General features: G+C 37.6%; 1 protein-coding gene across 3 annotated transcripts; it reads left to right on the top strand.

Annotated features, from left to right (window-relative positions):
* Positions 1-9,132: 9,132 nt before the first annotated feature.
* LOC148199047 (exosome complex component RRP41 homolog) lies at positions 9,133-15,676 on the top strand. 3 transcript variants are annotated; one of them, XM_088111192.1, is made up of 12 exons: positions 9,133-9,601; positions 11,436-11,501; positions 12,337-12,383; positions 12,469-12,529; positions 12,698-12,733; positions 12,825-12,892; positions 13,668-13,746; positions 13,832-13,868; positions 13,988-14,104; positions 14,229-14,314; positions 15,283-15,372; positions 15,473-15,676. In XM_088111192.1, exons 2-12 carry the CDS (start codon positions 11,448-11,450, stop codon positions 15,518-15,520), a joined length of 723 nt encoding a protein of 240 aa, XP_087967318.1. In that variant the 5' UTR covers positions 9,133-9,601; positions 11,436-11,447; the 3' UTR covers positions 15,521-15,676. The 3 variants fall into 3 exon arrangements, with proteins under 3 accessions (XP_087967318.1, XP_087967319.1, XP_087967317.1); XM_088111193.1 differs by having other exon boundaries at positions 9,142-9,583; positions 14,244-14,314; positions 15,473-15,667; XM_088111191.1 differs by having other exon boundaries at positions 9,142-9,583; positions 15,473-15,535.
* The last annotated feature ends 972 nt before the right edge of the window (positions 15,677-16,648 follow it).

Below are 16,648 nucleotides of genomic sequence, written 5' to 3'. Positions count from 1 at the left end.
TTGGTTTACTGGCAAAAGAGATTTGCAAGTCCATAAAATATCATCAAGGGAAGGGAAGGGACCAAGTGGGACTATTTTTGGTCCGGCGACGCTCCGACGGCAGTCCGGCGACCACCGCAAGGGTCCGACACAGGGAAGGAAGCGGGTGGGAGGAATCGATACTCAAAACGCAAACTTGGTTGGTTGGCCGGAGGGAAGACGATGTCGTCTTCGGTTCGTCTGCCAACACCGGCAATGCGGCGACCCGCAAACCGAACTGCGTGGCTGGGTGGAAGACGACGGACACCGGCGGCACTGGATGGAGCGAAAACGGCAACGTCTACTGGCTTGGCGTATCTGGCGAGAGCTGTGGTGGCTGGTTCGAAGGAAAGAAGGAGAGAAGGTGCTCCATCAAATGTTCTCCGTTTTCTCTCTCTCAAAACATTTGAATCTGAAATTTTCGAAACAACCCTAAAAATTTGAATCGGCCCCAATTCTGCCATTGCCACATCATTCTTCGATTTTAAAAAAAATTCCACGTGCACCAGTAACATTTAGACACGCGTCCTGTGTCCAAATGTTGTCAAAATTTGTTGTCTAAGTATCGTTTTCCTATTGAAAATATGAAAATGTTGGGTTAACAGTGAAATATAAGCATGTGTTCACAGTTATTGATGTTGTAGGGTTTATGGTTGTTTCGTGTAACATCCCAATTATATACGTCATGCATATATAATAAAGACGTCATCATGCATAATAATATAGGAAAGCAGTCAAGAGTTAATCAAGGATTACAGTCATCCTTATTAAATAGTACGGAATTGGCAACTAGAGTATTGGAATTTTCCATGGAAATTACGGAAAATTTAAAACTTAAAATACAACAAATATAATTAAACGAGTCCACGAAATAAGAACTAGCTAGTAAATCTAGGTTGCAGCACTGCCGTCTTCATCAAGAGCTGCTCCTAAGGTATCCTCCCCGCCAACTGCTCCCATCCAAGTGGATGATCATCGCCAAAGAAACATACCCAAACAGCACACAACACAAACAATGCAAGGGTGAGCTAGATATAAAAAACATGTTATCATACATAGATTCATATAAAAGAACGATTAAAGCATACTCATTAAATCATAATTCATACACTCACACGACATGTGAAAGTTCATCAATCATAGTAAATTGACATTACAAGACTTGTTACTTTATACCCCGACTTGTTCCTTTATAGACCGACTCGTCCGGACTAGAATGATTACCGAGCTATGGCGGGTCTTGCACTCGTGGTGGCTTTATGAAATTTGGGCACTCCCGCCCTGGCACTACCGCCTTGTGAAACTTTGGGCACTACCGCCCGGTGGAACTTTGGGCACTCCCACCCGGCCACAATCACGAGGTTAATCCGTTATCACTCACCTTGGATCATATGGAAGCATCCAAGACTAGGACCTCCTGCTACTCCTCACCACATGTTCAATCCTCTCTACATGAGAAGAAAGACCATTGGAGTTTCAGGATGACCCCCAAAACTGAGCTACCATGTAATCATTCTATACAACCCCAAAACACCACCATGTATCCTTTCCTTGAGGATCATGGAATTACGTCCATGAATTATACTGCTACTTTAAACCTTATCCCAAGTCATGAATAACCAGATACCTCCAAAATATCACAATAAATCCAACGTATTGCATACATTCACATAAATCCCATCACAGTATATATTTTCCAAACATTTTGCACATAATTCAATTCAAGAGGAATGAACTTAACACCCAACATTTGCATAATACTATTTGGACGAGCACTGCTCACCGAACGAACGCTACTGGACGAACGCCATTGGACGAACGCTATTAACACCATAGACGAACGCTAATTACCAAACACCAGGCCGAACACTGTTTGGACGAACGTTATTAAATCCTACACTATCAGGCCGAACGCTAAGTCCGAGTACAATATTAAATTGCACACCATTTGGCCGAACGCTGAGATTAATACTTAGGACGCACGTTGGGATCGCGTACTTAGGCCGAACACTATTTTACCAATTACCATATTGATTTAAACACTATTGGGACGAACGCTACAATTTCTAATACACTAAGACCGAACGTTCATGATCCAACCTTAAGAATATCAATTTACATTCGAACGTCCCAGATCTAAATTTAGGAATAAATTTAAAACCGAACGCACACTAACACATCTAAACCGAACGTTCAAGATTAAATCCTAAGAATATCAATCTAACACTGAACGCTTACGAACAACCGTACACCAAAACGGATCACTCAAGATCAAACACTGTTAAATTCAGCATCCTTAGAACGAACGTTTATACTTACTAATACACAAAGGCCGTACGTCTAAGATTCAGACTTAGAATACTAATTATAACGAACGCTCACAATCAGAATTAAACCATTACCGAACGCTCACAGAACAAAACCGAACGCTCCAGATTTAAACTTAAGACTATCAAATTATTACCGAACGTTCACATCACAATTAACCAAGGCCGAACGCTTACTAATACACCAAAACCGAACGTTTAAAGATCCAGACTTAAAAGTATCAACTTAAGGTCGAACGATCAAGATTAAACTTAAGAATCCATATCAAGGACGAACGACTGCAATTTCTAATACCCAATGTCGAACGCTCAAGATCACGTAAATATCAATTTAGGGACGAACGCCTAAAATTTCTAATTCCCTGTATACAGTTGGGACGAACGTCTAATATATCACTGATAACGAACGAACGCTCGTTAACACAAAACCGAACGCTCATGCTATTTTGGCCGACCACTAATTGGTCGAGCCATTTGGACGAACGTCCAATTTGGCTTTCCAAATTGGACGAACGCGCGATCTGCAGAATTCTGCAGAATCGCACCAGATTTCCAGAGAGAACCCAGAAACCCATTTTCATCCCCTTCTTCCCAGATTTGCTTCAACAACAATATTCTACCATCACTCATACAGATTCATACACGATAAAGTCACTCTAAGTACAAAATTTGTTCATCAACGACACTAAATCATAGATTTCAGTACACACATACATGGTTCATACAATCCAGAGAAAAGGATCTAGCTCCCCTTACCTCTTGAAGACTTCCTTGGAAACCTTGAATCAATCCCTGAGTTCTTCTTCTGCCGTTCCAGTTCTCTGCTACAGTGCCCAGCTCTCCTTCTCTCTCCCAGATTGCAGCAAGCCTCTCACTCCTCCAGAATTTCAGAATCCCCCAAAACCCTTTGAATCCATGGCTTTTACCTTTAAGAAGGAAGAAATGGTGCTCCCCACAGCCACTCCTCAGTGCTATGCCCACCAACGAAGGAGATGATGGTGTTCCTTGGTGGTTGGAGCACTTCCAAGTGGAGTGACTCACCCTCCACCGGCAGCTGCACCATTGCTGAACATGGAGTCCCACCACTATGATAATGCTAAATTTTACCATATTTTAAGCATCAATTTAGTAGCAAAATCAACTCCTTTCTAACTTATAACTTGCTTAATCCTCTTATTTTGTCTTGTTTTCTAAATAATTGTGTTTTTGGCTACTTTGATTTACTTTCATCAATAATCCCTTATTTTGTAGCTAAAAATGAGCTTGGAAGAGTCTCCAACAAATTATAGAACTGGACCAAGAAATGTGCACGCAGACGCTCGTCCAAGATTTAGGACGTTCGTCCAGCAAAGAGAGAGGACGCTCGTCCAGAGTGGAAGCACGAGAGGACGCTCGTCCATGCAGAAAGGGACGCTCGTCCAAGCCAAGCAGAGTGGACGTTCGTCCAACAGAGAGGACGCCCGTCCTGGTGGAAGAGGACGCTCGTCCAGACAAGACGCTCGTCCCGAGAGGGTTAAGATTACGCTCGTCCAAGCCAGGCAGAAGAGGACGCTCGTCCAGAGAGGACGCTCGTTCGGCCAAGCAATCAGAGAACGATCGTCCAGCAGAATTGGACGTTCGTCCGTGCAGACAGAAACGGACGCTCGTCCAGAACGGACAAACGCACGAGTGGGCGCTCGTCTATGCAAAAGAGGACGCTCGTCCAGATTTAGGACGCTCGTCCATTGCAGAGAAGAGGACGCTCGTCCACTTTCAATTTTTCCAGAGAATTTCACGCCCGGGCGTGAGAAATGGGGCGCCCGGGCGTGACTTTCCAGTGAGTTTCGCGCCCGGGCGCGAAACAGAGGGGGCGCCGGGCGCGACTTTTGCTGATGTGGCTATTTAACCCTAAAACGCGAAGGGGAAACGGTCTTTGGTTCGTTGGAGGCGCGATTTCACTGAGAGGAGAGCTTGGAGGGCTGCTAGGGTTCGTGGGAACACTCCCTTCTTCCTCTTGGGTTCTTCATCTTCTTCCATGGCCATTTTGTAAGCTTAAAGGCTCTCCATGGAAATGGAGAGCCAAACCCATCTTGTTGGGATTAGTTGTAGCCTTTGAATTCTTGTGTAATTGTTGAATGATTTGAATATATATATGCCTTTTCTATCAATTGCTAGTATTCTTGTTTCCGATCTTAAAGCTTGCATGTAATGGGGACGTTCATGACTTGATTTTGGGGTTTTATGGATTATGGGGACGTAAGATGAAACCCAGAACTGAAATAGGAGTCCTTGTGGGTCATTGATGTTACCAATAAGGAGTATTGGTAAATCTTGAAGAAATTTGTTTTGATGATGCTACAAGAAGTTTTAGTTGAAGAAGATATTAGAATTAGTTAAAAGCAAGTTGTAGAAATTAAATGTAGTAGGAAATTCTTGTAAACCTTGTAAAACTTGCATTTTTAACCTGCAATAATCGATTATGATTAAGCAATAATCGATTATCACAAGTCATACTTGAATAATCGATTATCACTTCCTATAATCGATTATCACATCTTTGAAAACCTGTAACGGACTTGAATAATCGATTATCACTTACAATAATCGATTATTCATGGCAGTTGGGAGCTGTCCTTTGGCATTCAGTGTACTTGGTATATATTTTGATTTGGAGAAATCAGAAGGTAACGTTGTTGAACAGAAGCTCTTGTAGAATACTGTTTGTCAGAGGAAGTTCTCAGAAGCTATAATTCAAGTTCCCTTGCTTGGTCTCGTGAACAGGAGAGGCTCGTGTGTCGTGTGTCGATAGTCGGAGCAAGCTCTCTTCGAGTTAGCAAGGTGCTCTGCCTGGTCTCGTGAATAGGAGAAGCTCGCGTTTCGTTTGTCGATATTCGGAGCGTTTCTCTTCGAGTTGGCAGAGTGTTCTTCTTCCTGTTCGTTCGTCGAAGGAAGGTTTATTTATCTGCTTTATTCACTATTTGTTGTAATCTGTGAAACCATTTTTAGTGAAAAAGGTTAATCACTATTTATAGTGATTAACGACTGGAAGTAGAATCTTTTGATTCGAACCAGGATAAAAATCCAGTGTATCAATTTTTCTACTCTCTATACTCTTTACCTTTTACGCATGTTAACTGTTTGATTAATTTTCTCTAAGAAAATTGTTTTTCTAAAACGAACCATCAAAACTTGATTTGTGACCGTAACACGCTTTCCGAATATTTTATTCCGCTGCGCAACTCTATAACGGTACCGATTGTTCCAACAATTGATTCTAGGGATGGAAGATGATTCACATGTTGTCTTAGATCCCAGCTCTTTAATGCGGGTTTTGCTTGTTAGATTGTCCAAGGGATTGGAGTTTGATAAGGAAAACCTAGGCTCTTTCACCTAAGGGATTAGGGCTAGAGTGTTTTAGTGGATTGACTTTAGTAAATTGATAGAGAGGAGATGAAATTGGTCATACACAAGAGTGCATTGGTGAAAACTAACCTTAACAATGTCATTTCATACCATTTTTAGTCTTTTCCATTTCCAAGTGCCTTCAATACCAAAGTCCAACCTTGTAATTACTTGTGAAGTTATGTTTCTGCACTTGTTTTGTAAATTGATGTTATGTTATTGAGTCTATATGAGTTGTTAATCGCACAATTCTTTAGTATTACGAGTCTCTTGGGAAAACGATACCCGGTCTTACCGGTTTATTACTTGAACGATTCGGTACACTTGCCGAAATCTCTTAACACACTACCAAAAGGGAGAGAACGTGCGGTCATTACAGGAAGTCTCTCCACTGCTTGTGAACGTGCAGCCGCCCACTTGAAGTCCCTACCCCACCACTAACATTAAAATGAACGTGCAGGTCCTTACATTTCGTGTTGAGGAATGGGTGTAGCAAACTACCTTCTGATGTAGCCAACTACCACCGTCCCACATATCTCATCCTTTTAATGTCCACTATTCAACGACATTGCTTTCCATACATGTCACATCTCTCACACCACACCCACACAATCCTCAATCTTCAATTCTGCTTAATACTTATATTCTTTCGAAGATAACGATAATCTAAAAATGATATTTTAATAATATTTTAACTTTATTTATGTATCATTATATAATTAATTTAAAATTATTTTATAATTAATAATAATAATTATAAATATTAATATAAATCAATTACAGAATGATACATAAATAATATTAAAATATTATGAAAAAATATTATTGAAGTATTATTATCTTTGTCTTAATAATTCCCGATAACATTTTAGATCACTCCTTTCTATAAAATTTGGTTTGAATAGTTATTATATTTTCTTCAAAATATAAATTTTAAATCTAATTTAATTTAAAATAATTGATATTTAAATTTAATTTAATTTTATAAAATCAATATTATTTTGATAGAATAGTTAAAATTAATTACAGTTTAAATATTATTTTCTATTGATGTCGTTTGTAAGGACTTGGATTTGAGTCAGCAAAAAGGGAATGACAAGTGGCAAAAGATGAGAGGTTGAGTACTTTAAAATAAAATTACATTAGTTTTGAAACATTGATTTTTAACTCATTCCTCTTGTTGAGAAACCATTCCTCTTCCTGCAAGCTCTCTCCTCCCCCTATATCTTCTCCCTTTCCCTTCTTCACACTGAACCATTAAATTCTCGATTAGGTGCTGCCCCAACGATCACAAAGTTGCGGGTCTTGCTCTTAGTCGATCAATTTCTCTAATCAGAACCGGTAAGAAAACCCCCTTTCTCATGTGCCCTAGGGTTGTAAGCATGTGATTGAACTTGTTGCATGCAACCCATTTCGTTTTCTTCCGTAATCTAGCTTCTATTGGGTTCTAAGATTCGTTTTCTATCATCAATTGATGATTTATAGGTGATTCTAACATTTTGAGAGTGCAAGCAAGTGGTCTAGGGTTCCTACTTGAGCTTGGTTGTCTACACTAGAGGTAAGGGGAGCTAGTTCTACTTTTGATTTTACTGTGTGGAGTGAATGCATGATAAAATTTGTAGTGGTTTGTGGTGGAAGCATGAACTTGGTTCTAGCTAAACTTGAAATGCATGTATGGAAGTGTGTGTTATGTGTATTTGGTGATTGATGTCTATAAACTGTTTGGAATGACTTAGAATGATGGAATTGTGTATGTTGGAACTGTTTTAGCGTGAAAATTCTATGGTAGTGCTGTTAGAAAGGAAATAAAGTGTCTTTAGGGTCAATTTTAGGCCATTTTAGAGGAAGTGAGGTAGGGATTTTGAGTAAATGAAGGCTGCAGTGTTCCTGGACTGTTTGGGCAGCCTAGACAAGTCCATTGTGACTTGTTAGAAACATAAGAGTGGTCGGAAACATGTTCCAAGTAGTAGAATCAAATTTGGGTCCCTAAGTTGTTGAAGTTAGTGTTTTGGAGCTGAAAGTGAACTTTAATCACTTAAAAATGGTAGTAGGAATGCTTAGAATCAGTTGGACAAGTTTAATTAAGTCTAAAACGAGAATTAAGAGTCTAAGAAGTTGAGAAAAGTGGTTAGAAATGGTCAAAGGGAGGTTCTGTTACCATTCTGCAGAATTCTGCATAATTCTGCAGAATTCTGCAGAATGCGCAAACTGACCGTTCGTCCATGTCGGATTTGAACGCTCGGTCATGCCATGTGCTGAGTGACGTTCGGTCAAATGTTGGTTTGATTAGCGTTCGTCCTTGTCTGGGGAGCGTTCGGTCTTAGGGGATGATATTAACAGCGTTCGGTCATTGGTTTAAATAACGATCGCTCAAGTTATGGTTTAGTAACGATCGCTCAGGTGTTGGTTAGTAGCGTTCGTTCAGTTGATGGTTTAATTAGCGTTCGGTCAGAGGTTGAATTAGTAGCGAGCGTCCATAAGTAATAGCGAGCGTTCATGTTGGTGGCGTTCGGCCTTGGTTTAGTTGCGATTGTGAGCGTTCAGCCTTAAGTTTGTATTCTTAGGGTTGAATCTTAAGCGTCCGGTCTTGATATTGGTTAGTGATCGCTAGCGCTCGGTCTTCATGTTTGATCGTTGAGCGTTCGTCCAAACAAAGTCCGCCCAAGGGATTTTGACGTTCGTTCAAACAGTGTCCGACCAATGGGTTTTGGACGTTCGTTCAAACAGTGTCCTCCCAAGGGCTCTTGGCGCTCGTCCAAATAGTGTTCGTCCAGTGGTGATATTTTCTGTTATGTTTTCTCTCATTCCAGTAAGTTATGTTATTTAAATATTTCGGTTACAATTTATGAATGCATCTTCATGTGATCCAGATTGGTTGAAAGTGTATGGTTATAAGTGGTTTATGATGTACATTGTTGATCCAAAAGGAATATCATAAGATTTAAAATGGTAGGATTGAATCGGAAATTTAGATCTCTCGGTGGGATCAGTTAGTGTATTGAATGAATGTAAGAGGCTTCCATATGGGGGGTTATTCCTAACACTCCAACGGTCTTTCATTCTCACTTAGAGAGGATTGACGCGTGTGGTGGGAGTAGTGGGAGGTCCTAGGGTAGACGCTATCACTGGAGGTCTATTCCGCGGTAACGGACTAGCCTTGTGTATGGTCGGGTGGAACCCCTCGGCAATGGCTTTGCAAAGTAGTAGAGGCCATCACAAGTGCACAACCCGCCCCAGCTCTACATACATTCTATGTCCGGACGTGTCTAGAGTCTTAACATGATAGGATGCTTGTCTTGATGAATTTTATGAAATAAATGCTTATGTTTATGATGACTAAGGTCACTACAGGAAAAAGCGTTATTATCGACGGTTATTTACCGAGGGCCTTTAGACCTTCGGAAAAATTTTGTGGACATAATATACCGAAGGCATGTAGGCCTTCGGTAATGTCAGTTATAGGTTAAATCAGAAATTTGGGTTTTTTTGCCCCAAATTCTCAAATTTCAGAATTCCCCCTCTCCCCTTCTCTCGTCTCCCCAATTTTAGAGATCCCTCTCTCCCCTTCCCTGTCTTTGCCCTAAGTTGAGGTTGGTCACCGTAAGCCATTGTTGTGTTCCTAACGCGGAGGTGGGTTCGTTGGTGGCTAGGGTTCGTGGCGCTTGCGGTAGGGTGGTGACTCGTGGAAGTTGGCGTTTACGTCAGGAGTGGTGGCGGTCAGTCGATTCAACATTGCGGTTTCACGGTGCACGTTTGGTGGTGTGGATGTTGATGGAGGTTCGTTGGTAGGTGGCGCTCTTTCATTCCCTGCTCTCTATTCCACCACTGCTCGTCGTGCTCAATTGCCACAAGAAAAGGTCGTGTTTTTGTATGATGTGAGATTAGTCTTCAACTTACTGACTAGTTGTACTAATGTAATGTTGTTGTATCCTGTGTTGAGTGCATAATTGCTTGTGGTAGATTGTATATTAGATTTGGGTTGTATGTGAGGATGTTGGCTGGTGCATACTTCATCTTGGGTGTGAATGCTTTAGTAGTGAGTAAATGTTATTTGATGAGTGTTGCCTGTATGTGATATTACAAAGTGCCTTTGTACCTGTCGTGGTGCCTCATTAACCTATTAAGGGTGTCTCTATTGTGCATCCTTCCTGTCTATTCTAGTGGTTATTTATGGGTTAATAGTTAGTGTATTTATGGATTAAAGTTGACTGAAATTAACTAGATGCTATCTTGGGCAGTTTATTTGGAGACTGGTACAATTTTGATTGGTGACTGATGTTTTTTATTTCCTGTTTCTTAGAGATAAGAAATATAAAAGTGAATATGTGTACTATGTTCTACATGTACAATGATGATAGAATGTGGAATGATTGGGTTAAATCGTGTAAAATTGTTGCTGGAGTCATGAAATAGATGTTTTAAATGTGGAAGTGATAAATGCCAAGATTTAATCCATGTGTATTGTAATAATGTGCTTGAAAGTGAAGAGAGCATGGTGCTGTGAGCAATATTGCGTTATTGGAATGTTGTCCTGTCACTTTTAAATGCATTAAATCAATTGATGGATGATAATCAAATGATAAATGTTGTAGTATAGGTAAATAAAACTGAGTTATAGGTAAGTTTGAATAAAGTTGCATGATCGATGTACTGTGTCTCTTTATATGTATAGTTAATATAAGTTGGCTATGGATGCTTTGGTTGTGTGTGATCGGTGCAATCATAAATGTTGTGAGTACTATAATATGACATGAATGGTTAATCTTTGGATTTCATATTAGATGCTACACATCAGTTATTGTGACTGCATGAACTCTGTTGCTGAATAGGATAATGTTGACCATGGAATTTGAAGGTTATTTCATTTGGAAGTGGCAATGAATTTGGGCAAGATTAATAACCTATTGAAAATTATTCCAGTTGTTGAATGGTAGATACTAGGTTTAGAGGTATGTTTGAAAAGTAGTAAGTCGTTGGTGTTAAAAAAAATTTGAATTAGCCTAGATGATGTGGGCCATATGGTGGGATTAATAGGACATTGACAGGGGAGGGATTTTGGTACGTTGGAATTAATAAGGGGTGGGACCCTTTGTGTACTTATGATGATATAGATTTAATGTAATTAATAAAAGGCCTAGGTAAGTACGTAAACAAATGAGGTTGATGATAGAAAACGAATCTTAGAACCCAATAGAAGCTAGATTACGGAAGAAAACGAAATGGGTTGCATGCAACAAGTTCAATCACATGCTTACAACCCTAGGGCACATGAGAAAGGGGGTTTTCTTACCGGTTCTGATTAGAGAAATTGATCGACTAAGAGCAAGACCCGCAACTTTGTGATCGTTGGGGCAGCACCTAATCGAGAATTTAATGGTTCAGTGTGAAGAAGGGAAAGGGAGAAGATATAGGGGGAGGAGAGAGCTTGCAGGAAGAGGAATGGTTTCTCAGACAAGAGGAATGAGTTAAAAATCAATGTTTCAATTTTTATTTTAAAGTACTCAACCTCTCATCTTTTGCCACTTGTCATCCCCTTTTTGCTGACTCAAATCCAAGTCCTTACACAGATTCTGCAAAATCTCACCATTTTGTTTCAATAACTTTAGTAGAAAATATCATTTTTTTTTGGAAGCGAAGAATATAAAGCAAAATAAAACAAAATCCAGCTGCTTATGTCTCATCTTTGTCTCCTTTTTGTCTCTGCCATAGATTGACCTGAGGATGGAATACGTCAGCCCAGAAGGACTTCGACTGGATGGTCGCAGACCCATGGAGGTACAGCTATTATTTTTTTCTTGGGCTTTTTTTTTTCCTCCTTTTTTTCTTCACTTAATATTCATTCCAAAAAAGGTTCCTTTAGATCTTTCAAGAATACTCATGAAGCGTATGAAATGCGGAGTATTAATAAATAATAATATCCTACATGAATTCTTACATAGTCATGAATTACTGAAGCTTTATGTTAATTAGTATATATAAGATCTGTAGATAGTTCTGCATATGGGTTATACATAGATGAGCCATGCCATGGGTAATGGAAATGTGTAAGGGCACATTTTGAACTGCAAAAAAACATATAAACAGATTAGAAGCAGTCAATAACCTTAGTTCTGATAAACATTAAAACCTATCACTTAAAAGCTACAAATGTTGTAGTTTGCCAAATGATAAAAGTAAGAAAATGGAGGGTTCTAACCCTAAGGATGTCTAACCAACCTTTTTTAGTGAGATATATGAACTTGGTCCTATGACAAAATGAGCTAATTGAAAGCAGCATTTTAAGGTCTGGCCTATGGAATTCAGTCCTATTTAACAGCTGTGATTTGGACATGATTTTGGGATTCGACTATTTAAAATGAGGAGATGCACTTTAGAGGATAAGGTGAAGTTATTACTATTTATTAAAAATTTAGTATTTAAGAGTGTGATAAAATATATGTACATGTATAAGAAACTATGAAGTTATTAAAATCTCAATGACTATTACTGCAGTTTATCCTCTAAAGTGTTATTCCTTCACTGCAGAGGATCTAAATCTATGATTTTATATTTCTTTCTCTACTGATCTTTTGCCTTTAACTTTTTCTCCTCTCTTTATGGTATATTGTAGATGCGACAAATTCGTGCAGAAATTGGTGCTGTATCCAAAGCAGATGGGTAAATGAATTTTAGCTTTTTAGAAAATTAAGTTGTGATATCATTTGAAGCATTTGACCATAAAGTTTTTTTATTTTGAAAACAGTTCTGCCATGTTTGAGATGGGTAATACAAAAGTTATTGCTGCTGTCTATGGCCCTAGAGAGGTACTGTTTAATTATTTACCTTGCTAATGAAAATTTGTCTATGTAATTTAAGGATTGTTAACTATCCTTTTTCAGTGTTAGTTGGTTTAGACATTTAAAAAACTTTGATGTTGTAGTTGAGCTTTAGATGATTTGCTGTTTTTCTTTAGTAACTTCTCTGCATTTCAGGTGCAAAATAGAAGCCAAATAACCAACCATGCTCTGGTAGTTTTTCTTTTTCTAAGTTTTGTTGTCTGTATTTATATGAATTGTAACAAAAACTTAATTGTTGCTTATGTGCAATGTATGTCTATAGGTTCGGTGTGAGTACAGCATGGCTAATTTTAGCACTGGAGATCGCATGAGGAAATCAAAGGGTGACAGGTTTTGCTCATTTACTTGCTTTTGTTTAACTTCCTATTCTTTTTGACCTTTCACTTATTTTTTATATATTCGTAGTTTTATACTTATCAAAATGGTATTGGAGCATAGACTACTAGGATGATAGTGAATGTTGCATTAGTAGAATCTATCTTAAGAGTGCCTTGTAATTTGTAAATTGGACTTTTTGATCTTTTTACTGAGGTAAGAATTTAATAGCAATGGTGGTAATGCATGTTTAGACTTTTAGAGTATAAATTTTGATTATTAATTAGTAATATATATATTATTAATTAGTAATATATATATATATATATATATATATATATATATATTGCATTCGTTCATGTGATACAGTATAATTTTTTGTTTAATCTTGCATTCATAATTTTCTATGTAACAACTATCTTGCTATCCACTAACGTATTGTAGTGTTTTTGGGGCTGGCTGCTCCATGCCTTTGATATAGCTGACTACAGGCTCAGCAATGGGTTATGTATCATAAAACAATGAAAAGCTTAACCCCATGCACCCTTTTACTGCCTTTTCTCATTTTTAATCTTTTTTGCAAGCTTTGACTTTTTTGAGTAATCTTTGGCCAAAACTCACTGAATAGTTTTGAATGGCTTAACTATCAATGTTTGCAGATATAAATGTTATCCTGTTTTGCTTTTCCTTCATAGTTTTAATATGGTTCTCATTGTAAGGTTCTCTTACAGAAGGATAATAGGATCACTTCTTATTTTTTACTACGTGATTTGAAGTTCTCATTCTACAGGAGATCAACTGAAATTTCCCTGGTTATTCGGCAAACCATGGAAGCATCTATATTGACACATCTATTGCCTCGATCTCAGGTTTTATTACACATTAAGAACTTATTTTGTCATGTGCTTTGCTTTCCCCTAGTCCTCCCTAATGTTTTACTTATTAAATTTGCAGATAGATATATATGTCCAAGTTCTCCAAGCAGATGGAGGTAACTAAGACTTGATAATGGGATCTTGTGATTCTCTTCTGTCATTGCCATTTTATTTTCTCTCTTTACTCATTTAATATGTACATTAATTTTGGGTGATGTTGACATGTCTTTTATAGGAACTAGATCTGCTTGTATAAATGCTGCAACTTTGGCCCTTGCCGATGCTGGGATCCCTATGCGTGATCTTGTAACATCCTGCAGTGCCGGATACCTTAACAGCACAAGTCTGCTTGGTATATATCTGTATTTACTCTAAATTTGAACTGGCTAAATACAAGTGTGGTATGTCTGTTTTGTTTCTGTCTACTTCTGATGCACGGGCTGCCCTAATTATTAAAGGTTTCTGAATGTGTACAGATTTGAACTATGTAGAAGACAGTGCTGGAGGTCCTGATGTAACCCTAGGAATTCTGCCAAAGTTGGATAAAGTAACACTGCTTCAGGTTAATTCATGTCTTGTTATTTTCTCTGTATCTATTGTGTAGTCAACCAGGTAAATTAGTTCAACAGAAAGGAAAACTTTTTATTGCTCTCTCAGTCATTGGTACTCACGTAGTAAAGAGTCTGGTGGTGTTGAAGCTGTAATTCCTCTTCCTTCAAAAACTGTTCTTGTTATTAGAGATTTTGGAGAGAACAGTAGAGTTTTAACCCTTGATTACTCGAGGGAATAGGTGCATGTTCGGAAATCCCCAAAAGAAGCTTATCTAAGCTCGCCTCAGATTTAACAACTTAATAGTTTGCTGTACACATGAATCTTTTTTCAAATATCAGTTGTTTTTTAATCAACAGATACTTCTTACGAAGGTTCCTGATAGAGTGATTTGCTGTTGTACCCTTTGATGGAGTTATGTTATGACAAATCTTCTTTTTAGTCTGAGTTAATGTTTGATCAAGTGTAACTTAATTTTCACTAGTATCATACTTGGTAACTCTTTATTTGGAATTCCAGTTCAGCATCTTTTACTTTTTTAGTTGCAGATCTTTTGTTGATACTTTAAATTTTGACTGAAGAAATATAGTTGATATATTCTTTCCGCCACCTTATTATAGGATGAAATTCATGTATGGTCCACAAAACAGAGAGGGAGGGTAACTTCATTTGGTGGGGCTGGCATAGATTTTTTCCAATGACAGTTTATCAGTCAGTTTATTGCTCCCATTCTTAGATTGATATTATGGAGTTAAATTTGTTTCGAACACGTGCCACTATGTAAAGGCTGGTTGAGATTGTGAACCTTCAAAGTTTTAATCAGAAATTTACTACTATCATTATTATGAAAAGCATGCAATGCTTTTCTTTTCTCATCCAGCTTATTTCATTCGTTCACTCCCTGCCATATTCCGTAGTTTAGAATGGAAAAGCTCCTAGTTTAATTTTATTTGCACTAATTACTGTTGTTACTGTCTATAGATGGATTCTAAACTACCAATTGACATTTTGGAAAATGTTATGCAACTGGCAATCGAAGGCTGCAAAGCAATAGCAAACTACATTCGAGAAGTAAGAACCTGCTGACACTTTTGTGATTATACTAAGAGGAGTCCAAACAAGTTTTACATTAATTTCACTGCTTAAATCCTGTTTCTTTGATGGCTGACAGATTTTGCTGGAGAACACAAAGCAACTGGAGTATCGACGAGGTGTATAGTTTTTATAGCAGAAATGATGCTATGATTATTATTACCTGTGGTCACGGTTTTCCAGATTTGTAGGTCCGTTCTTTCAGCATTTGTGCTTTTTTTTGGTTATGGAGGAGAATTCTCTTGTATTTACGTGGAACAATTTTGTTTTTAGCATACGGTGCTGAATAAAACGGAAAATTGTTGTAGAATTCGTTTCTCATTTCTGTCACCTTATCACTATGAATAAAAGGTAGCAAAATTATGATTTATTTTGGGACCACTTTCTGAATTTCCACCAATCCCCCAAAATAAGACGTGTAGAATGGAACTAATGATCTGACACTTCAACGAATGAAGAATTAATGATTGAAGTTAGAATCGAAATAATCATTGGGTTGGTGGAGTGTGTGTACATGGTGATTGCATCCTCAGAAAAAGCAATGACATCAGTATTGACAATTTAATTGCTAACTAATTTCAATGGTTAGTTTCCTAAATTTCCTTTTTGGGTACGATACAGTTTGATAAAGACAGCTTTGGTGTTAAATGTTTGTATTGCAGTTAAAGTCTTGATATAACGAGTTAAACTGATTAATTATGTAAATATAAAAAGTAAATAATTTATAGTAATTTCTAAATCCTGGTAAATATAAAGTAATTTAATTAAGTTAACATTTTTTTATTTCTTTTAAATACGTATGCTAGAGCGGAATACTGAAGTTTTTTGGTAGAGTTGAATACTGTAAGTTTGAAACATCACTAATACAGATTTAGAAGAAAAAAAAGTATTTGAAGTAATAATATTGTATGGAAAAATGTTAATTTTTCTGGGAAAAAAATTTCACAGAAAAAGTTAACCTGAAAGTTAATGATCAAGAGAATTTTAGGATTATTTCTATGGTAAAGGAAAGTATTTTGATGGTTGAGTTTGTTTTCAACTAATACCAGACTTCATTAAAAAATATATTATAATACTAACTATTTATAAAAATAAGTTTGAAGTTATGAGAATTATGAATGGAGAGTGATATAACGAGAATATAATTGAACACAAAAATTTTACCTCTTAAAAGAAACCACTGGTAAATGATGAAAAAATTAAGATAATTATAAGTGCAGATGAACATATGAAGCTCAGTTGGAAAAAAGTAAAT

The sequence above is a fragment of the Vigna umbellata genome, chromosome 4 (genome assembly GCF_029865625.1).
Source record: "Vigna umbellata cultivar VRB3 chromosome 4, Vumbellata_1.0, whole genome shotgun sequence".
Taxonomy (NCBI): domain Eukaryota; kingdom Viridiplantae; phylum Streptophyta; class Magnoliopsida; order Fabales; family Fabaceae; genus Vigna; species Vigna umbellata.
This window is presented reverse-complemented; position numbering and strand designations above follow the sequence as displayed.